This window comes from Nicotiana tabacum, chromosome 22 (genome assembly GCF_000715075.1).
Source record: "Nicotiana tabacum cultivar K326 chromosome 22, ASM71507v2, whole genome shotgun sequence".
NCBI classification, from domain to species: domain Eukaryota; kingdom Viridiplantae; phylum Streptophyta; class Magnoliopsida; order Solanales; family Solanaceae; genus Nicotiana; species Nicotiana tabacum.
The window spans coordinates 41825377-41848482 of record NC_134101.1 but is presented as its reverse complement, the minus strand read 5'-3'; the positions used below and the strand labels follow the sequence as shown (position 1 = coordinate 41848482).

The window sequence follows — 23106 nt, the reverse complement described above, 5'->3', positions numbered from 1 at the left end:
TTCAAGTAGGCATTCCACCATGAGCTTGAACTCTCCGTTTTTACCATGATCAACTTCTTCCACTTCCATATCCCTATACTTGTCATCACAAAAAGTAGAATCATCATAGTGGGGGTTTGGGGAAGGAAAGGACAAATAACCACAATTATCCCAATGGCCGTTTTGACGACCACACTTATCACAAATACTCCACTCATGGGTTTGCGATTGTGCACACAATCCACCCCGGGAGAATTTAAATAATTTTGCTGAGAGTGTGGTCCTCCACAATAAGGACAAGGGTCATCAAAGTATGAACAACTACCATCCGACCAATTTTTATTATATGATGCCATTTTAAAAAAAAAACTAAGAAAATAAACAAGAAACAAACAAGAAGATAAACAAAGATAAGAAAAATAATTATATAAATATTCACAAGTTGGGACCAAAGCACGTACGCTTATTTCTCAAACAACCTAAATACGTCAAATTGTTCCCCGGCAACGGCGCCAATTTTGATAACGTCCAAATCTACTACTAAAAAGTAAATGGACACGGTCACATGTAATATAATTTACCCAACTATGAGTCGGGGTCGAATCCCACAGAGAATAATATATAGACGATTAGGCGTGTAAGAGAATTATCACTTATTATGCTAAGACAAACACTTAGAAATGGTTGAGAAAATATTTATAACTAATTGCGAAAGTATAAACTAACCTAGAAAGCAAGTAAAATGATCAATGGCTACAAGTATGGATGCACGGGGAATTACACTCAAGTAACAATCCAATGTATTTTATGATTTTACAAATATGAGTGAGTTTATGTTAATTAGCCTCGGGTAATAATTCTATATTAGCTTCTTCCAAAGACTAACAAGACTTCCTAATTGAATTATCCCTAAAATAATTAAGAGATTAAGCATACCCGAATATGGCTACAAGTAGTCCAATCCTATCCCTAGGTAGAATCTATAAAGTGAGGGTTAAAGCCTCAAGTTCTTGTTAATTAATCTTTCACAACCCCAAATTATCTTTCCCAAAATTAATTCGAAGTAAATGGGCGAGTCCTAGGATTAGCTAATCCCTTTGAAAATATTAAAGAACAAGAATAATTAAAGAAACAATAACTCACTTTATAATAAATAAAAAACGTTCAATACATAAGCACAACAAGATATTTAATCCACACTTTAAATTTAAATATTCCCATAAATAAGATTCAAGTGTTAAAAAAATACTACACACTTAGATATACAATACAAAGCAAGGAAATGAAGAAATGAACATAAATGGGTAAGAAATTCTCAACCAAAAGCTTCAAATCTTCAAGACCCAAGTGTGTGTGCAAGAACCTTAGCTCCAAAACTTGTGTTCTCTTTTTAAGATATGTCCAAAGCTGCCAAAGATATTTTACAAATGAGCTACGTCGTGTATTAAAGGGTTTAGGGCCAAAAAATATGAAATTACATAAGTACCTAGAACTGAAGCGCGATCTTCACATTTGCGAAGCTATGTTCGCATTTGCAAACTATGACTTTCCTATTGACTATCGCATTTGCGATAAAGACTTCGCATTTGCGAAGGTTGACTGTCTGGTTTGACTTCGCATTTGCGACCCTTTCGCATTTGCGATTTCTTAATCGCAATTGTGATTGCTGCTATCTTCGCATTTCCTACATTTATGTCGCAATTGCGACATCTGAGGCCATTTTTCAGATTTTCTTCTTTTCAACTTTTTTTTGACTCGTTTTCACTTGGTTTCTTCATGATCACTTCTAAATCACATAGAACCTATAAAATAGAAGTAAACGACATTAAACACACAATTTTATCAATCAAATATAGCACAAATCTAAGCTTAAAAATGAGATAAATTGGTAAAATACCAAGTTATCAAATATGCAGAATAAATGTTCTTACGAAGACGTCTCTCAACTATTCCTCTAAGTTAGATCAATTGATAACTTTGCAAGCTCTTTCGATTACCTACGAGAGTCCTGAAATTTACCCAAACAAGATAACACAATGATAATTGTAGTAGCACTTCTCTTCCTATTAAAGTGAAACCCCAATTAACTTTCTAAATTAATTCAAAATCCGTTCAACAAATTCAAGCAACTAACATAAAGCAAACCCTCGAATAACAATCAATTCACAATATCTGTCAATAACCCTAAGAAGGATTACTCCATAGTGGAGAAATTATTCATGAAAAGAGTATTAAGAGGACAAAAAAATATAACAACCCATGAATTCAACAAACTTTCGTATTGAATGATTCGTATGAAGTATTCAAGCCTAGGTTGTTTCCTTGCCTTCTTTTCTCCAAAAGTTACTCCAAATCCGAGATACCCTCTTTTGGGACGAGCTAGACTTCACATAAGTCAAAAGCCTCCAAATTTACAAAAATAAACCTGACTAGAATTTTCGGAGACGGACGTGTGCGGCCGCGCACCTGGGGGTATGACCGCGCACATCTGGCAGTGTTTTTGTGATATTTGTGTGCTCAGGTGCACGTTTGTGGGTGCTCGGGCACGGCCGCACATGAGAATTTCTTCTTGCTCAGCTTGTTTTCCTCCCATTTAGTGCACTATCTGTCCATTAATCCTCTTTGCACCACATGCACTGAAAGTCAATATATTAAACCATAATCGGACTAAATCTTTATCAAATCAACCAAATCAAGGACACAAAGCGGGCATAAATGTTGAGTAATTTTAAGCTCATCAGTTAAAAAATGAGGGAAATGAAAAGAAAAATACTGAAGTGGTTTCTTTACTTTTTCCTCTGTTTAATTTTCATTATTACAATTATTTAAATAGAAGCACATTTGGAAAATAAAAATAATATGTTTGGTAAAACTTACTTAAACACAGTTCATTTATCTACTAAACAAGAAATAATAAAGAAAGTAAGGACAAAACAAAATCCAAAACAACGACAAACTAAAATATAGAAAAATTTACAAAAACCATTACAAATTCATCTAAAATTCAGAATTATTACAATTCTTAAATTTGAAAGTTAAGACGTTATAGTTGTATCTCATAGTAACTTTAATACTATTGTATTATTTATATTTTTAAAAACATACTAGATATTTATTTTTTTATGAGTTTCTTTAATTCCTTTTTTAATTTCTTAAACTTTAATATACTTTCTATTTTTTTGTTTTATTATGCGTAATTTATAAATTAAAAATTTTAAAGACACGTGGGGCTTACGTCTCGTCCCGTAGTAAAATGGCTCGTCTCACACACCCGCCTTTGCAAAATACTATTTGAACGTCGAACACCTGCTATGATGAAAATAAAGAAAATCTGCATGCTAAGTATTACAAATATCTATATCCCTTTAAAATTTAAATTATCTCAAACATAATTTTAAAAAAAAAATCAAATGTTTGTATAGATAATTACAAAACTTAGATGTCTCTCCTGCAACTGTTGTCCATCTGATATGTAGTCGTTACCTATGAATGCAAATATTATTTATGGTTAATCTAAAGTATATTTTTTCGTTTATATTAGGCCTCGTCGACCCTACATTTTGTTCAGTGAGCCTCACTGAGTACCTGATGTATTCAATTCTCTATATAGTTGTCTTCTTCTTTGGAGACAAATATCGCTTGTGACATTGAGACCAACTTGAATCAACGATCATTCCTTGCTTTTGTTGATTCACATCTCAACTTTTGTGATGGCTCATTTTGCATTATTCTTTTGTTACCCAATGTTGTGGTTCAACATCAGTCACATTCTTTTTTTGCACCTAAAAGTTCACGATACTCACGTGGTTAGAAATTATGTTTAGTATTTATGGGTAGATATTTCGTATAATATATAAATAAAAAACCTATGAGGAAGAAATGAAATAGAAGTCGTGATTCAGAGACGAATTAAAGAAATGCACAAAAACAATAAAAGAAAACTAGCGAGTAAGACATAGAGAAATAATGGAAGACCTTGTATCTTATTTTTGCAATTGAAGAAAGTGAGGAGAAAAAGATTACAAACGCTAGAAGGTATAGATATTGACGTGAAGAAATGGAGGACAGGGCAGTCACATGGATGGAAAAAGCTCATGCAAGTCAAGGACAAAGTTGAAGACAATATGCTATGAAAGATAAATTCAAGCTATTTTAGCTTGTGGTGGGACAACTGGACAGGTTTTGGGGCCATTGCTCAGGTCATTCATTATGATTATTCACCGACTAATCAAACTGTTAATGATATCATCGTAGATGGAAGATGGAGCATTGATCATCTACAACTACCTGAATACATGACTGGACAGATTTTATCCATTACCATTGGAGATCACAGGAAACATGATGCTCCTATTTGGATGCCAACTTATAATGGCAAATTTATGGCAACATCGGCTTGGAGGATAGCTAGACAAGTTAGGGGACACATTCCCCTTTTTTCAGAATATTTGGCATACACATTTGCCTTTCAAAATGTCTTTTCTCATGTGAAGACTTTTAAAAGAAAAATTGCCTTTCGATGAAGTTTTTCTCAAGTTTGGTCAACATTTTGCTTCCAGATATTTTTGCTGCAGGATACCTAAAGGAGAAACAATTCATCACAGATTCATGACTAGAGAAGTAGCAAATAGACTATGGAAAACCTTTGGCAACCCCTTGGACATTAAATGGGAAGATATTCCCATCAAATTGATGATTTTAAGACGGTGGTAAATGAAGCCCAAGAATTTTATTCATCAGGAGATTCTGAGGATTACTCCTATAGTTATTTGCTGGGAGATATGGAAGGCGAGATGTATAGTCAGATATGGATCTTCTAGAGTTTATGTGGCTAGAAGATTCCATCAAATACTCTCACACCATAGATGGTCTATTGCAAAGAATCTGAAGAAGGATTGGGGCAACCAATGGGATGTCATTTGTCATCAAATTTGTGTACTTGTTCCTACTGTTGAAACTACTATTATTAGATGGAATAAACCAGTTGCAAACTGATTTAAGCTTAACACAGATGGTAGTAGGGATGGATAAGGGAATATGGGATCAGGGGGCATCATTAGAAACTCTAATGGTGTTTTGATTATGGTATTTGCACAACCACTGGGAAGGGCTAGTAGTAACTTAGCTGAGCTAAAGCAGCATTGATTAAAGTTAAATGGTGCATCGACCAGGGATATCACAATTTGATTTTAGAACGTGACTCTTTGATCTTGGTTAACATGTTAAAAGGCATGTACGATCCATCTTGGAAAATGCAGGACGCAATTAAGGATATTCTACAACTCTTGCAATCTTGCGAGTTTTCCATCCAGTATTGCTATCGTGAAACTAATCAAGTAGCAGATGCATTGGCTAAATGGAGTATCATTCATGAGAATTCTATCTTTTATAATTGGAAGGATCTTCCCAATCAAGCTATAGGCCCATATCTGATGGATAAGATACAAATGGCTATATTTAGACACAAGGGAGGAAAGAAATTTGTTACTGAACATATGTCATTTTCTGTATAGCACTTTCTGAGAGCTCCTTTCATACATAGGTAGACTTTCTTACGTACTTTTTGCATATTGGTAAGAAAGGTACTTTATCTTTGTATTTGTTCTATTAACGGTTATAAGGATAGTCTTTTAGATGTAATGAACAGAGGTCAGGTGGAATGTCCCCCTCTGTTATGTGCTCTTTTTGCTGGGATTATATAAAGGAAGGTGCCACTTGAAGGCGTAAAATTTTAAAAAAACAATTGCATTAATTCGCATAATTTTAACTAAATTATGTAATTTGATTAAATTTTAAAGAAATAAGGCGAAAAAAATAACTAAAAAATATGCATGAGTTAATAATCATTAATTTGTATCTGAATTGCGACAATTTCTCAAACAGTTGAAATTGAAATATTTGTGGAGGTTATCAAAAACCTTCACAAAGAAACCGCCATAATAAGAAAATTTTTGAGGAGGTTGGAACAAACGCTACGAATTGACTATATAGTGGAGGTCTTTTGCAACCCCCACACTTAAACCGCCACAATAAAAACTATTTTGTGGGGGGTTTGGCTCAAACGCTACAAAACAAATGTATAGTGAGAGTTTTTTTATGACCCCCATAAATAATCGCCGCAATTTGGCAAATTTTTTATAGTATTTTTTGTATAATTTTTGAATATCTTGATTTTAGTTTTAAAATATTGAGTTGATTTAATCCATCAAATTAACTCTTAAGAAAAGTAACAACAACTAATTTGGAACGGAAGGAAAAAAATATATATAATGACCAAACGGCATTTACATAGCAGTGCACACACATATATTTGTATGACATTTTTAGTACTTAAAACCATAGGAAGAGCCCTTCAATATTCAGTACAACCATTAATTTCCACATGAAAAGTTGCCTCGGGATAAAGTCTATGCTAGTTCACCATATAACTGGCGTTAATTAGTCTTCTAGTACAAACCCTAAATTACTAAGGATCCTTTAGTTAAACTACAGATAGTGGAATAAATAATGCTACATTCTTTCATGTAGGTTTGGCTGCATTGGCTGAACTCGCAGGGAAAATGGCATCTGGTACTCGTAATCTCTGTCTCTTTGATGGTACACTTCCTCTTGAATCACTCTCATGTTTCCTCCCATGGCTGCCATCTCCTTTTGGTGCTGTTCACAAATTGATATACTAATTAGTTGTTTTCTAAGTTATTTGTTCTCCGTAATTAAACAAAATAGAGAAGGAATAGCCAATTCAGTGCAAAAAAAAGAGGCAGCCTCGTGCACTAATCTCCCTTAAGCGCAGTATCTAGGGAAGGGCCGAACCACAAGGTTATGCAGCCTTACCTGCATTTTTGCACGAGGCTGTTTTTACGGCTCGAACACGTGACCTCCTGATCACGTGGCAACAACTTTACTAGTTACGCCAATGCTCCCTTCACATAGCCAAAAAATATACCCCTAAAAATGAAATCTCTACTATCGGAAGTAGAGAGATGTAGCTACTATATCTTTTGTCACTACTGGCTTTGATTTGTTGGCTAATTTTCCTTGAATAAAGTAGTAGTCACAACTATTTCAGAAAGAAAGAATTTGAAAAATTATAATAGAGATAAAATCATTTTTGATAGTTTTTCATGTTTGTACATGTACATGTGGCAAGTGAACTAAATTTCTTATGATGGTCGTGACTTACCAAAGCATATTGAAGTTGCTTATGTTCCTCCTCCAGAATTTGGTCCTGAATTATTTCATCCCACAAAATAAATAAGATATTAGTAACTATAATAGGTCCAAAGTGGTACTTATGATTTCATTCACCTATGTATATAAATAAATTTGCATACTTACATTTTTCCTGACCATCCTCAAGATCTCAGACTGTGTTGTAAGCAATTGAAAAAACCAAGAAAAAAGAAAGGATATCAAAGCTGTCTGCTTTTGATAATTGGAATTACAAATTATTAAGACATAATTATTGATAAAAATTAAAGATAAATTAAATTACCTGTTTGGCACTGATACTAGAAAGCCCATTTTGTAAGGCTTCTTCCATAATCATAAGTTCTTTGTGGTTCAGAGAATTGATATCTTCTCCTTTAAGGTGCCTGGAAATTAATATAATTGTACATAATCGAGGGTGGGGAATACACAAAAGAAGTTAAAATATAAAGGAGAAAAAAGAAAGAATTATTAATTTACCTGAGCTTAACCTGCATACTGTCATTCTCTTTCTTGATTCTATCAATTTCATTGCTCAAGTTCTGTATTAATTAAGTATCCCCATTTATTCACGAAGCACAAGAGTAATTAGAATTGTTACTTTATGCGAATATTCAAGCTGAGGTGACAAATAACTCTATGCAACTGTGTTATTTATAAATTTGAACTTGTTTTTAAGATCATATTGTACCCTTTTCATCAAGTAGCGACAGTGCTGTTACAACAATTACAAAATCGGAAGACACTGATTTTGCAAGGTACCAAAATTTGCAAGCTAAGTCTTTAATTAGAGATTAATTTTACAAATATATTTAGCAAAAAAGAGAAAGAAAGAGAGATAGAGATGGATAGAGGAGCTAGCGAGAGGGGATAATTTGTGTTATTTTTTCAGATTTATTAATAGATGTAAAATCTCATACTTTACAAGGTTTTGTGTTCTTTATCCTTAAAGAGCAGCCATGATATTCAGCAGAGATAGAGAATTGAAGTTGAGACGTCTAGAGAGAGAGAGATCTATAGAGAGGGAAAAAAAATTGAGACATCTAGAGAGAGAGAGAGAGAGGTAGCAGCTACACATCCTATTTGTAGATCTGCTCCTAGAATTCATGTTTCAAGTCACTTGACATAATTTTAGCAAAAAACCATATCGTATTCCACAGGAAAAAAGCCAGAATCTAGCTATACTTTCAAGAGAAAAACATGGACACAAAGGTGTTTTCAATTTCGATCTCTACTCAAATCTACACACAAATTAAAGTGAAACTACCTCATGCTTAGCATCCCATAACCTCCTCCCAGAAGTTTTTTGATACCCATCAAGCATATCAGCTATCCTGAATAAATCAAAAAAAAAAGACCAATAAATTATAATTTCAACAAGAAGAAGATAAACTTTATTTTTTTGGAAAAGAAAAAAAGGAAAACCATTATATAAAACTAGGGTTTTCTCTTTGTGGGTTTCAACTGAAAAATAAACTGCAAATTAAAGACATGACTTACGTAGTAGAAGGGCTACAATATTCATGCATCTTGCCAGAATTACCAAAGATGATAAGGGAGACCTTGGCATCACAAAGAACTGTGATCTCTTTAGCTTTCTTAATGATCCCATTTCTTCTCTTGGAGTAAGTCACTTGCCTGTTGCTTGAGTTCTCTATTCTCTTTATCTCTATCTTTCCTCTCCCCATCTCTTCTTCTTTAAATTATTGGTATTGAAAGTGGGGAATATGTGAATTTAATTTGATGAATAGGTTAGTTTGATGAATAGGTTAGGGGAAAGGAGGAAGAAGAAGAAGAAGAAAGTAATGGCATTTCTATTATAGGTTTGCCCGACAAGAAACTTTCTATGTTCTCAGCAAAGTAGGTTTTTTTATGGGCATTTGACAATGCCAAACCACTGTTAAAAATCCTGTCCTTTGATTCTTGCTTTACTGGCCTGTTAATGAAACATACAAAACCTCTTAGCTCTCTGTTACACTTTTTTATCCTGAGGTCTCTCCTTTCTCTTTTCTAAATAAGTGTTAATACTTACAACTCGCCATTATATTGATTATAATAATGTTAGAGTTTAAAATAAAGAATTTTGATAATTTTAGCAGGATGATTTCTTAGTAATATTGTTGCTCTTCACCTACCAAAAGCGAAAAATAACATAATAACTCTCTAACGAAGCTCGTTGTAAGAATGCAAGGTAAAAAGAAAACTTTGTCCGAAAAGGATTAACTTATATATTGTGTAGTCTTTTTTTTATGAACATGCTATATTCCCCAATTGAGAATGACAATTTCTATTGGAAGCAAGTGAATTATTATGAACGAACACGTTAAAGAAGTCAAAAGAAATGAAAGGTTCAAAATTTAATTTATTCGTTTCAAATTTTTATGAGTTAAGTCAATACAAAAGAAAATGAGATTAATAATCTTAAAACTTTCATGAGATTGGATGACATGAATTAAAAAGAAGTTAAGACGAGAAAAGACTTCGTAATTACTCAGAGTACATACATGTTTACTCCTATGCAAAGTTGTAGTATTAAGTACATAACTAGGGTTGTAATTTCTTTTGTACGTGTCAATGGTCTTGTCTTTATATGGACAAAGCGTAAAGACACAGAATGTAATTAGTTGGACAACTTTCGTATAAATTTGAATAACCTAGACCAGCAAGGGGTCTTGTCTAAGTTTTGAGTGATCAAACCTTGAATAAAGGAAATTAATAAAATCTTAACCATCAAATCAAAATCAAAATCAAATGTTCTGTCTTGTTGTAGCTAGTGACTGCTATAGTGAGTTTGAAAGGGTCAAAGTGGGAAAGCAGTGACACGAAAAAATTCTTAAAATGTCCCTATCCATCAGAGGAAGAAAATTCGCAGTCAAAATTGCTCAAGAAATCAAAGAAAAGACCAAGGATATAAAATGTAGACCTAGGTATTTAGGTTTTGATTGATGTCCCAATGTTTTCATTGGTTTTTGGCAAAGACTCAATCATTTGCCTTGTGGACAATTTTAAGTGTGTTGGTCAAAAACTTAGTCTAGACAAAAGAAGTTGATTTGGGCTTCTTGGAAAATCAAGTATTGCGTGGAGATTGCATTCCATTTTCATTTTGCATTAAAATTTAGGAAAATGACAGTATATAACCGCTTTCAAAATAATAATCGAAATATATATATATATATATATGGTACGTTACATACAAAAATTATACAAATTTTATACATTATTTTAACTATCGAATGTATATAGTTTTTGACGCACACTAAAAGTAAGAAAAAACCTCTTAAATTTTCATGCAAGTCATCTTTGAAGCAGCACGCACAGGAAAATGATTTGCAGAAGATTGACAACTCGTTTTATGACGAAACTTTTAGTTTTTATTTCATTCAAGGAATTAGAAGAATAAAATAAAACACGCCTCTGTTTTTGTTTCTAAAAGAAAATAAACTAAATATATATTTTATACTCTAAATAAAGACGCTGAAGCTTCTTTTTTTTTTCTTCTCAAAATAATTTAATTTTGTTCTGGGGGACAACAATTATCTCCTTAACAATTATACTAGTAGTTCTTACAAAAATAAGAGTTTAGATGATATTTGGTTGAAATTTGAAGAAAGAAAGTATGTTCAATTGTAGTTGAAAGAGGATATATGAAAGTTAAATATTATTGCCAATTTTAATTGCAACTATTATTAAAGTGACGCAAGATAAAATACTTTCTAGTACTATCCAGTATCCATGACACCGGCTTCTATACATACTAAACATTGGAAAATGACATAGATAGCTTTTAGACATAAATTTTCTTTGTGAAAATATTTTACTCATGACACCAAAATAAGTCATTAGTAAAGACTAAAGAGTTATTGCCTTAAGACTGTTTATATCAAATCTAGAGAACTATTATTATATATAATACCTTAGAAAAAAATATGGTCAAAATAATACGTTAAAGATGAGTTTAATTACCTCATTTTCCACAAAAGACCGGTCTACAATATTTTAGGTGAAGAAAGCGATATATTTGATTTTCCGCCTGTAGGGTATTTTTGAACTCCAGGAACAATTTATGGGGTTTGAACTGATAAATATTCAAACTCAAGTAATTATTTCTCATATTCTTTTATGTTTTAAGTAAGTATTTTTTGTTCAAATATTATTTTCACATTAAAAAGTAGCCATTTTCCTGTTATATTTCAAATAGTGACTAAAAATTCGGGATCTTTACACAAATAACCGATCGAATTTACTTTTTTCAACCAGTATATATAAATTATACAATAATTATATATGCTTATACACGTATTATATATGGATTATACATATATTATACAGAGAAATTTTCATAAACCACTATAGTTTAGAGCCTAGTAATTATAGTTTGCCTAATTATCATTTGTAGCTACTATTTAATTGTTACTAACTTGTATCACTTGCATTCAAACGCATGACGAATAGAGCTTGTGTCAACTATATTCGTTCGCGCAATGAATATGGCGTGTATCAACTGTATTCGTTCACGCAATTGTATTCATTCATGCACCAAATACAATATGTATTAACTGTAACCAAGGTAAAATATAAGGATATATACAAAGGATATAACTTATAGCTCTAACCAACTGAGCTATGAGAGCTTGTTTCTCTCTTATTTCAGTTCAAAATAAGTAATCTCTTATTTTATGGATTTGCTATATAATTCAAATATAGCTACGAATGGTAAATTTGCTGAAAGTATAGCTATGAATGATAAATACAGTGTAAATATTTGATGTATCACATGATTTTTTCTATTATATATCCGCCGACTATTTTAAGTGCTTGGGTACGTGACTATTTAAGTTAATTCTTCTAAGAACTCACAACATGACCAAAATGGTTGAAATGACACTAGATAGCAACTTTTAAGTATGTTGTTTAAAATATATTCACTCAAATTTCAGGACAAAGTGTCTAAAAGTTCGAAAATTCTGTCCATAAATTCGAATCTTATGTCCTGAATTTAAAATTAACCGTTCAAAAATTTATGACACTTAGTCCTGAATTTTAAATTAGGAGTTCAAAAATTCAGGATACTTAGCTAGCGCTTGGAGATAGATTTGGTTGAAACTTGAAAAAAATAAATTTTTGGAGCTGAGATGAAAATAATTTTTGAAAATTGAAACTATGTTTAGACATGCATTTTACTTGAAAAGAATTAGAAGTTTGTAAGTAAAAAACTTCAAAAACCACTCTAGAGTTATTTTTGGAGTTTGAAGATTTTGTTTTCAAAATCTGCCAAAAATGGTTAAAATCTATAAACAAACAGATATTTGGAAACAAATTTTTTTAAAAAGTTCCAAATTCTGTGGCCAAACGAGAGTTTAGTCCTGAAGTTTGAACGAATTGAATAATCTTTAAATATATTATAAATTAGGACGATATTATATATCAGGCTTAAAAGTGGTGCACTTCGCCCACCAAAAAGTAGCCAGTCCACCCAAAATTTTCAAACTCAACAAGAGACCCTATGCTAGTGAAGTAACGGGCCTCTAAACTAATTTTCTCATCAAGCGGAACAGAAAAGCCCTAAATTTAATGGAGAAATCTGACACACTGGACATGTCGCAAGGCCCACAAAATTTTGCTAACTTATGTGAACTAAACCGGTGGAAATGACACTGATAGCCGCTTTAAAGGATTGCATTCAGAATTTTAGTTTTTCAATTTAAAATTTTAGGACAAAATTATCTTGAATTGTTCTGAAGTTAAAATTTTTAGTTTAAAATTTCAGAACAAAATAAATTTAATTCTAAATAACATCTTTGAGAATGACTATCCGTGCACTTGCCCTGCTAAACCGCAAAGATAGATATCCAGTAGGTCCATTGACATCCTACTCCATTTGGTTGAAACAGTTTTTTCATAAAAAAATTGTCGAATACAATTTGGTTAAAGAACAGAAAGAAATGTTTTTTTTTTTCTCCAACACTTATGTGAAGTACTAATCTAAACACGCACTATAGCAAAATTTTGCTGATAGATTATAAACGATTAAAATAGCAATCATAAAATTCACGATTTTTCACAATAGTGAAGCAATTGTCAAAGTGTAAAATACACGAAAATTGCAATTTCTTATCTTATCCAAAAAGAAAAAAAGAAGTAAAAGGAAAAGAACTGTAAGTAATTGTTTGTTTGTTTGTTTGTGCTATTTTTTCCCCCTTTTAAATGTTGGGGGTTCGCATTCGAACTACTACTGAAAATGAATGAAATCTCTTATCCGTCCCTGTGGGCAGTAGGCAGTAGCTATCTTCGCAATATCCGCTTAAACCCTTCTTTTAAGCAATCCTTTAATCCTTCACTAATCACTCTCTCTCCTCTAATCAGATCATCTTCCTATTCAATTTCTCTTCGATCTAATAAAACAAATTAAAGCTTCCTTCGTAAGCACTTAAACACTATATTTCTCGATTCAATTATCCCACTCAATTTTACCTTGTGTACTCCAAGTGTTTGATCTAATTCCCCTGAATTCTGTCGGTCACCAGCTGAATTATTATTACTGCTTCTCAACATATGGATTTTTTCTTCTGTTATTAAATTGAGTTCGCAGATTTGGAGGGGAGATTTTATCGCATTGCTGGATTAAATTATTGAGAGATGAAATCGAAGATAAAATGGGCAGCACTAGGAGGGCTGGTGTTATCATTCGCTTCATTGCTCATTCACTTGTTTCTTGCCAAGTCCAGTGCTGATCTTGTCCAATATACTGCTATTACTCTTTTCACTGAGGATTTAACTCCCACTTTAGCCACCAGAAAGGTAAATTGTGGGAAAAAACAAAGTTTCTAATTTTCTACTCTTTACATCTACTTATTATTTCTTCTCATTTAAGATTATGTACATAATTCAACTATATAATGCTGCATTTATCAGGTTGATTTGATTGCCCTACGCTTATATTTTTTTTTATAAGTTAATGACTTTTATTGAAATGGTGGATAAAAGATGTATACACATGTAAAGAATCTTACCCAAAAAAAAGACACGATTCTCTATAAAAAGCAACCAGTTGTCAAAAGTGCTAAGAAAAATACAAGCCTTGGTGGTTAGAGCTATCCGGTAACTATGCTTGTAAGTAGCAGGTACACAATGGAATAGTCGAGGTGCGCCAAGATGGCCCCGACATCACCATCATACAAAATAAAAAGGGCTCAGCCGAAATATATAAAAAACAAAAATATTGCGAACTTTGTCATCCGTTATCTCTATTACTAATCGGAATGTATTGTTTAAGAGTATCTACTTGTTTTGATAATACAATGGTACATCTTTTTAGGTTGATATGATTACCCTGTGCTTGTATTTGTATTTTTATACTGGAAACTTTGATTAGGGTCCTGGGTTTCGCAAGTTGTGGGGAAATGTGAAGTCATTGGAGCCCTTGCACCCTCATCCAAATCCAAGAAGTACATATCCTGGTAATCTTTGAAATTTTTGTTATTTACTGCTCTGAATTAGTCACAGGTTCCTGACTGTATTATCTGTTTGATATTTGTTTCTTATTAATCCCTCCTTTTGTGCCTTTTTTTTAACTTTACTTGCACATATAAGATGAAACAATTGCAAACTTGGAAACAAAGGAATATAATGCTATCTAATGTGTTTTATGTAAAGCAAAAATATGAAGGTATCAAAGTGCCTATGTTAATGGAACCCGTTTAATGTCCCGCAGTCAGTGTTTTTGAGAGCGAGAAGCGCAAAAAAGCGACAGGGGCTCGCCTCGCTTCAAAAGCGAAGCGCAAAGTGAAGCGCACGCTTCATTGAAGTGAAGCGCAATTCTTAATAATTAATTTTATAAACTGAAATACACATTAAAAAAATTAAATAAACTAAAATATAACATATATCAAATAAACTGAAAATATAACACACATGTATAATAATAATTAATTTTATAAACTGAAATACATATAAAATTAATCAAATAAACTGAAAATATAACATATATATAATAATTAATTTTATAAACTGAAATACACATTAAAAAAATCAAATAAACTGAAAAATATAAAATATATATATATATATATATATATATATATATATATATATATATATATATATATATATATATATAATAATTAATTTTATAAACTAAAATACATATTAAAATTAATAAATAAGAAGAATAAAAGGGGGGGAAAAACCAGCGCCTGCCCTAGCTGTGCAGACGTTGGACGAGAAAAACTGAAAAAGAGAAGAGAGGAAGAAGAAAGAAAAAAAAGACAAAATACCTTAGGGTGAGCAGACGCTGCACGGGAACAAGAAGAAGAAAGAAGGAAGAAGAAAGAAAAAAGGAGAGGAAGAAGAAAGAAAAAAAGGAGAAGAAAGAAGAAAAATTACCTGGAGGAGGTCTCTGGCGACTGAAACCTAGCAGCAGCAATTGATTTTGGGAAGAAGAGAGAAATGGTCGATCAATTTGGTCTTAGGGGTCTGTTTTGTATAATAAAAAAGCAGACCCAAACCTTTTTTTTTAACAACTGACCCCTTTCGACTGAAGCGAGCACTTCTGCGCTTCACACTTCAAAGTCGCTTCGCGCTTCTTCCACTGAAGCGAGCGCTTCATCTGGTCGAGTCGCCTTAGGCATGGAAAAGCGAGCAGCCATCACTTCGCTCGCTTCTCGCTTAAAGCGACGAAGCGATCGCTTTTTAAAACACTGAGTAGAGCAGCTGTAGTTTCTTCAGAAAGCATTTTTGAAAAAACAGGCTACCGTTTTATTGACGGTGTTTGATTGGGCATGTTGTTTAAGAAATAACTAAAGACGTTTTTGAATTGGTAAATAAGTAAGAGACAAATAAAGACTTTTGACGCGTAAGCTGAAGATGTATAACATATCATAAGTACTCTTAGTACCTTATGGTGTACAGTACAACATGCCATATCAATTTCCATGTAAGATGGAATGGAGGGAGTACCATTTTTTACTAAAAAATTTAACGTGCTATTGCTTTTGCTTTCTATGTTGCAGAAGCATAGAGTTTAGACATGTCTAAACTTTAGTTACTTCTTTTTAAGGACGGAGATTCTGGGCCTGGCTATTCAAAATTTAAATTGACTTGCTGCTTTTGCCAATTTAAAGTTAATTGTATTTTGTTGCAACTACAAGTTACGTACCTCCATCATCGACTGAAACTGATTCTTTCTTTTCACCACCTTTGTCACGGTTTCAGTGGCAGTTGAACACAACAATGGCTTCATCTATGCAAAAATTTCTGGTAGTTTTGAGAAGATTAGGAACTCGGTATGCTTATTATATTGTTGAAAAGTCTTCTACCTATTCTGCGCCAAATTGTTGGGGAAAGAGTTCCTAACAGGTTTCCGTTTATCATAGATTGTTGATCTGGTCGCCATATCAAGGCTTCTAAATGCCACCCTTGTAATTCCAGAGATTCAAGAAAGTATTCGCTCAAAAGGCATCAGGTCCTGATTAATTTGACATAAAGATACGGAGGGCTTTTTTGATGCTTTATTTGCATTCCTGAATTTTAAGTTTGTATTTAAACTTTGCAGTTCCAAGTTCAAGAGTTTTTCATACCTCTATAATGAGGATCAGTTTATAGCAGCCTTAGCAAATGATGTCACCATTGTGAAGAGTCTGCCACCTATCTTGAGGGAGGCTAGGAAACGGAAAGAGTACCAGATTTTCAAGCCCAAAAGTTCTGCTGCTCTAAAATTTTATACTTCTGAAGTTTTACCTAGATTGAAGAAAGCAAAGGTCATCGGATTAATATTGACAGATGGAGGATGTCTAGAGGTATGATTATTTCCTTCTGTTTGGTTTTTGCAAGTCACAGTGACCTTAGACGTGTATAAAGTTGTATTTAGCAAGATATTTGGATCCTTTCAAAATTATAATGAATTGTACATTTATAGACTTGGTGACACGGAAATTTTAAAAATTAAGGGAGCACAGTACATGTGATATTTTGTACGGTCTTAATGTAATGAAAAAGCTTTAGAAGACACAGGGCATACCACATCCATTTCATATCATTAACATCACAAACAATAGATTCTTGTTATTCCCAGTGGCGGACCTACATTAAGAATGCTGGGTGCTAGAGCACCCTTTGTTTAAAAATTGGGCTATGTTATTTCTATTCAAACAATCAAAATTTGTTTGGTGAGCATCCATCACCAAAAATACTTAAGGGTGCACTGGTTGAGATGTTTGATTAAAGTATGTGTTTAACGAGAAAAAGGGGTTCAATTCTGGCTTGGAGGTTCTATGTATTTTCCTCTTTAGTATGTAATATTACCTTGGAGCATGGAATGTTTCCTGCCTACTACTTTCTGAAGTCCTACCTTTGCGCCTTACTTCAGTTTAACCTCTAATTTATGAATATTTCATGCTTACTTTCTTAAGAGGAGTTGAACTTTACACGATCAATGGCGATTTTCCTCTATTTAATATTTACCTGCCTCATGCTTAGTTTGTCTTGCCCTACAATGACTATTTAATCAAGTTCAATTTCTTCTCAGTCCGCGCTTCCCCCTAGCATGGCTGAGTACCAGAGGCTTAGATGTCGTGTGGCATTTCATGCACTTCAATTTCGCCCAGAAATTGTAGCTCTTGGAAAACTCATGGTGGAAAGGTAAGGATCTGAACTTTCTTTTAACTGTATCTTTGGAAATGCAAATTTCCAGCACTTGGTGCTGAGCAGTGAACAAAATGAAATTACGTGTCAAATGGAAGTTCATCTGATCAACTTACTTGACTCTCTTTTTTTTTCCAAGTGGCGCAGGGAGAGTTTTTAAATCTCTTGTAGAAAGATGGTAAATATTTTTATTCCTCTCTCTGCAGGTTACAAGCTTCAGGTCAACCTTACCTTGCCTATCATCCTGGGCTTAAGAGAGATGCCCTAGCCTTTCATGGTTGTGCTGAAATTTTTCAGGTTACTTTTCTTTAATTGGTATATTCTCTTAATCTGATCGGTGTTGCAGGAACTTGGATTTATCTAACCAGTAGTCGATGTTCTGGACATCCCTGTTGGAAAATGTATTAATTTTGATAAATTCTGGTGACTTGTTCTGGAAATTTAGTACTATAAACATAGCCATATTGGTTTTCAAAATTTGTGGTTGGGGTATCACTGATGAGAACAGGGGATGATACATGTCAAAGCTAGGTTATTTGGCTCACATATGCAAATAGAACTAACATAAGTATCACATGCTTTCTCTTATTTGTAGCTAGTATCAACTCTAGCTTGTATTCTTGAATTTGGTTATGTAGCAGCTTTCAATCTTGGCAAATGCAAGAATTCTGCTTGAGGATCTGATGGTTCTAAGGATTCTAGAATAGTTGAGATGCCAAGAACACTCTAATTGATGAGGATCTGGATTAGAATCAGCAGCATATTCTTATTGCTCTACATAATATGTTTAGTTCAACCAAGACCTTAAACAAAAAACTTTTGATTAAACCAGTGGGAAGGATTTTGAGAAAGGGGGAAGAAGACCTGTTAAGTTTACTTAAACAGAATGATTATCATTGCCACATCCTTTTTGGTATGTCAAGGGAGAGTGCATGAAATCTATGTCTTCATTTTCGTCCAATTCTGAAGGTGTTGACAAAAGCTGTCTAAATCAGGATGCGATATGCAATCTTCAACTTTTACTTCCATTCCTCTTTGCTTTGTAACCATACTAAGAAGTTAACCATGCCCCTCTAACCATCCTTTTCTTCCACAAAATCATACTGTCAGTTAATAAGGTGAAAAGTTCTGAGTTACTCTTTCTATTCTATTGTCTGATGCTTCTAATCTTTCATTTCTCGACTTGTCTTTCCAAATATAGTTATGGCTAACTGTCATTCATTTGAATTGTCTGAGTAATGAAAACGAAAGGAAACTATGTGATCGTGACTGTAAATTGTAATTCCGAGCTGTGAAGTGGGTGCACTAGAAAAGAGAAAATGGAAAAAGAATAAAAAGAGGAGGGCAGAGAAAGAGGCAGTATTAGCAGTAAACCAAGGGAGGGTATTGCTGCACTTAATCTGCTGAGCCTCTAAATATCTGGTGTAATGGACCTAATGATCCCTTTTCCTCATTAAAAGAACAACTGATGTTGCGAGATCTGTAACCTATTGCTTTCTGTTGGTGTAGGATATTCACACAGAACTTATACAATACAGGAGGGCCCAGTTGATTAAACAAGGAATTATCAGTGAGGAACTTAGTGTTGATTCACATGCTCGGAAGAGAAATGGATCATGCCCACTCATGCCAGAAGAGGTACTTTCGGATTTTTTCTTCAAATCTCTAAAAACAGTTTATTCATCTGGCTGGAAATACATAATTGTAAGTAGCTTATATACAATATGTTGCTTCTAGAGTTATCTTTTGAAGCAGAGACTTTTTAGATAGCATTCATGAGGTGCATTTTGTTACCATCTCTGATAGTTTAATCTCCATTCAGACTTCTCTAAATATAGACTAAGTGTCTGCATGTTCCAAAGTTTACTTTATGCTCCTGGACTCTTTTCTCACAACTGGAACAAGTTGTGGTTCTTTATTAGCTTGTACGAAGAGATAGAGATGAGAGATTAATGCAGTTTAAGGATCAATATAGTTTATAATGACGTGTTGTAAAAGACAACTTTCCAGCCACAAGGAGTAAGCAAATATAGTGGATACACTAACCAATGTGCGATAAAGTATGCAAAAGTAGCAAAATAACATTAAGACTAATACGTAATAAAGAATATCATTAGGGATTTGTACACTTTATTACACATCTATTTGATTCTATACCTATTAGCATCTACGTTTTTTAAATTCTAGTTAGTTTTTCTTATGTGTTGAAACTATATTTCGTTGAGATATTTCTTATGAGATATAGCATCTACATTAAATGTGTTGTTTATGCTAAAGTTACCAACTGTTTAATCCTCCTATTCTGTAATTACAGACCGAATATAACTGTGAATATGCATGGTTGTCCTTGTTTTATTTCTTAATGCCTTGGACATTTTTTTGCAAAATTTAGGTAGGACTTCTGCTTCGAGCCATGGGTTACCCACCTAGAACAAGAATTTATCTAGCAGGTTCTGAAACCTTTGGTGGACAACGAGTTATGATTCCTTTACGCGCCATGTACACCAATTTAGTTGATCGTACTGCGTTGTGCAGCAAAAAAGAGCTAGCCAATTTAGTTGGTCCAGAAATTCCCCTTCTGCCTGATCCTGATAAGCTTTTACCCGCAAAAAGCACAAATCAACTAAAAGCAGAATGGGACAAGACCGGGCCCCGACCAAGACCTCTACCACCTCCTCCTGATCGACCTATTTATCGACATGAAAAAGAAGGCTGGTATGGATGGGTTGCAGAGAAAGATATGGAACCAGAACCTTCTCCCAATGATCAGAGGGAGCAAGCACACCGATTGCTATGGGATGCTCTTGATTACATAGTCTCAGTGGAAGCTGAAGCTTTTTTTCCTGGTTTTGACAATGATGGTAGCGGGCCTGATTTTGCCAGCTTGGTGATGGGACACCGACTTTATGAGATGGCATCTGCGAGAACATTTCGGCCAAACAGGTAGACTAACGACAATAATGGTCCTTTCCTTGTTTGGGTGCTCATCCATTTTTTTTTACCATTAATTTCTAAAATCTATCTTGTACATGCAGGAAATATCTTGCAGAGCTCTTTAATAGTACTGTCGATCATCTTTACTATCCACCTCGTAATTGGACTCTTGCTGTCAGAGAACACCTCAATAAAAGCCTGGCAGAAGAGGGTCTTTTGCAGGAATCCAGTCGATCAAAAACTAAGTTTTTCCTCTCTCACCCTATTCCAGAATGCTTATGTTCAACTGTCAAGGCTACTGATATTTCGCATTCAGGAAAGAACAGCAATCTCCATCTGTTGTTTGAAGGGCAGGGCGAGTGCCCCAGATCGATGCAACAAGAAAGAACTCAAGAGACTAACACGGATGAAGTTGACTCTCAAGAAGATGAAACTGATTTAGACGGGCAGTCAGAATCTGAAGGATACAATGGAACTGATACAATTCCATCCCTGGAACAGGATGAGGAAATGGATCCTGATGATTAGGATTTGATGTACATATCTTGCCTTCGTATTTGTTCATTTACCTCTATGCCATTGATGTCTAGCCCACTCCGTGGATTAATCTTTTCAACGAGAGTTAAATTTACAGCGGCAGCATGTTGATTTTGGAACATCTCTCGTGCAGATGAACTCCCAATTTTTTCGGGGGCAGATTACCTTCAAACATGGTTCTTCGGACGTGCTTTGGAAGAATTCCTGCTACCTGCTTAGTGTTCATTGCTTGGCACATGGACTCCATTGGTCTCTTCGATAGAATTCTCCCTTTTCCTCTCCTTCAAAGAGGAACAAGTTTTCCCTTCTTCTACAGGTATAGAACATACAAAAGATGTCTAAACTTCTCGAACTTTGTGACTGCACAAAGAAAGTAACACTGTGAAGCCATATATTACTTTACAATGATTCTTTGATTTTTGTTTCACCTCAAGAGTTCTCTTAAATATTCATATGTACGTTCAAACCTTTTGCTTGTCGAGTACCTTCAAAATCTAACTAGCTTTCAATATATTGAAATTTGTGTCGCTTGAAGAGAGCTCTTAGTTCCCCCACAGCACAAATACATTAGCAGGTGAAAGCTGTTGAGACGTCATTGAAATTTCGAAGTAGAGAAAAAGCATCCTGCTTCGACACACTTTCTGGCGTTTGTTTCAAACAAAAATAAAATTGTGTTAAATTATCGTGTTACTCTAAAGAACGTGTTAAGCTGTCGAGACAGTCAATGGTCTGCGTCCTTTAAGAATTTATCAGCCAAATAAATGAATTGAAGCACGAGTGATTTGATCTCTTCGAATACTTCTTTACCAAACATGAAGAGAAGAGATACGAGGAGGGAAATTTATGTTTCAATATGTATGTCCACCAAAACGTCTGTCTTTGTTGAAAGGAAAGTATGGCTTCCTTTAGTTCTTCTTCTCCAAAGTCAGGAAATAATGTCTTAGTTCTTGTTCAAATAATTTGTTGTCTGATATCCTCCTACTGTAGAAGACCATCCTTTACTTTACTGGCAATGCTCTTTGTTGCTTCTAACATGTCATAGTGTCCTCCATACTTCAGTGCCATCATAAGTTGAAGTCCTTCGTTGGCCTCCTCTGTTAGAGGTTGTTTTTACGAGCCCGGTGCACTATAAGCTTCCGCTATGCACAGGGTCCGGGGAAGGGCCGGACCACAAAGGTCTATTGTATGCAGCCTTACCCTATATTTCTGCAATAGGTTGTTTCCACGACTCGAACCTGTAACCTCTTTCCTAGTCACATTGTAGCAACTTTACCAAATATGCCAAGACTCCCTTCGTGAACGGGGTGAAAATCGATACCATTAAATTGCAAATGACAATAAGTCATGCTTGAGTTGATGCTAAACAATTAGTGATATATTTTCTCTTCACGATTTAACATACACGTGCAAGTTATAAAAGTGCGGTGCGTTTGGTTTAGCTTTCGTTATTTCTAAAATTGTTCGGCAGCTTAATCCAAATGAGAAAGAAGATTCATATATTTCTCAGAACATGTAGAAAAAAAAATCAAGAGAATAGATTAGAGTTCTTTCAATATACAATATTTAACTTGATAGGAATCATGAATAGAAAAATAAGTATATAATTCAACATAAAAAATTTAAGTAATATAATATCATAAATATTTTAGAGAGAAGGACCACGCAGGTGCTTGTAGAAAATTTGGTCAGACTAGCACCATCGAAGACGGGCGTACGCCGCATTTTTGACGAGCGGCGTAAAATTTTTAAAATATAAATGAATTCATAAATCACTATAATAAAAAGCGGTGTCATTTTTTTATTTTTATA

At 34.0% G+C, this 23106-nt stretch overlaps 2 protein-coding genes across 2 annotated transcripts; one reads left to right on the top strand and one right to left on the bottom strand.

Moving 5' to 3' along the window:
* Positions 1-6286: 6286 nt before the first annotated feature.
* Positions 6287-9041, bottom strand: LOC107811598 (floral homeotic protein PMADS 2). The gene is made up of 7 exons (XM_016636561.2): positions 8689-9041; positions 8456-8522; positions 7669-7730; positions 7475-7574; positions 7318-7347; positions 7163-7207; positions 6287-6636 (listed from the first exon to the last, which is right to left on the bottom strand). The coding sequence occupies exons 1-7, from the start codon at positions 8874-8876 to the stop codon at positions 6490-6492; spliced, it is 639 nt and encodes a 212-aa protein (XP_016492047.2). The 5' UTR covers positions 8877-9041; the 3' UTR covers positions 6287-6489.
* A 4370-nt stretch (positions 9042-13411) lies between these two features.
* LOC107811601 (protein EMBRYO SAC DEVELOPMENT ARREST 30) lies at positions 13412-21765 on the top strand. The gene is made up of 11 exons (XM_016636566.2): positions 13412-13986; positions 14561-14645; positions 16399-16469; positions 16560-16648; positions 16739-16982; positions 17711-17823; positions 18033-18123; positions 19336-19464; positions 20219-20769; positions 20862-21296; positions 21431-21765. Exons 1-10 carry the CDS (start codon positions 13825-13827, stop codon positions 21286-21288), a joined length of 1962 nt encoding a protein of 653 aa, XP_016492052.1. The 5' UTR covers positions 13412-13824; the 3' UTR covers positions 21289-21296; positions 21431-21765.
* The last annotated feature ends 1341 nt before the right edge of the window (positions 21766-23106 follow it).

Excerpts from the sequence above, each read along its gene's own strand:
- LOC107811598 (XM_016636561.2), bottom strand. The coding sequence starts at position 8,876 with ATGGGGAGAGGAAAGATAGAGATAAAGAGAATAGAGAACTCAAGCAAC. Across the intron at positions 7,731-8,455 it reads TATGGGATGCTAAGCATGAG|AACTTGAGCAATGAAATTGA; the intron begins GTAGTTTCACTT and ends TAATTAATACAG. Across the intron at positions 6,637-7,162 it reads AGCAACTTCAATATGCTTTG|CACCAAAAGGAGATGGCAGC; the intron begins GTAAGTCACGAC and ends ATTTGTGAACAG.
- LOC107811601 (XM_016636566.2), top strand. The coding sequence starts at position 13,825 with ATGAAATCGAAGATAAAATGGGCAGCACTAGGAGGGCTGGTGTTATCA. Across the intron at positions 14,646-16,398 it reads TCCAAGAAGTACATATCCTG|TGGCAGTTGAACACAACAAT; the intron begins GTAATCTTTGAA and ends TCACGGTTTCAG. Across the intron at positions 16,470-16,559 it reads TTGAGAAGATTAGGAACTCG|ATTGTTGATCTGGTCGCCAT; the intron begins GTATGCTTATTA and ends CGTTTATCATAG.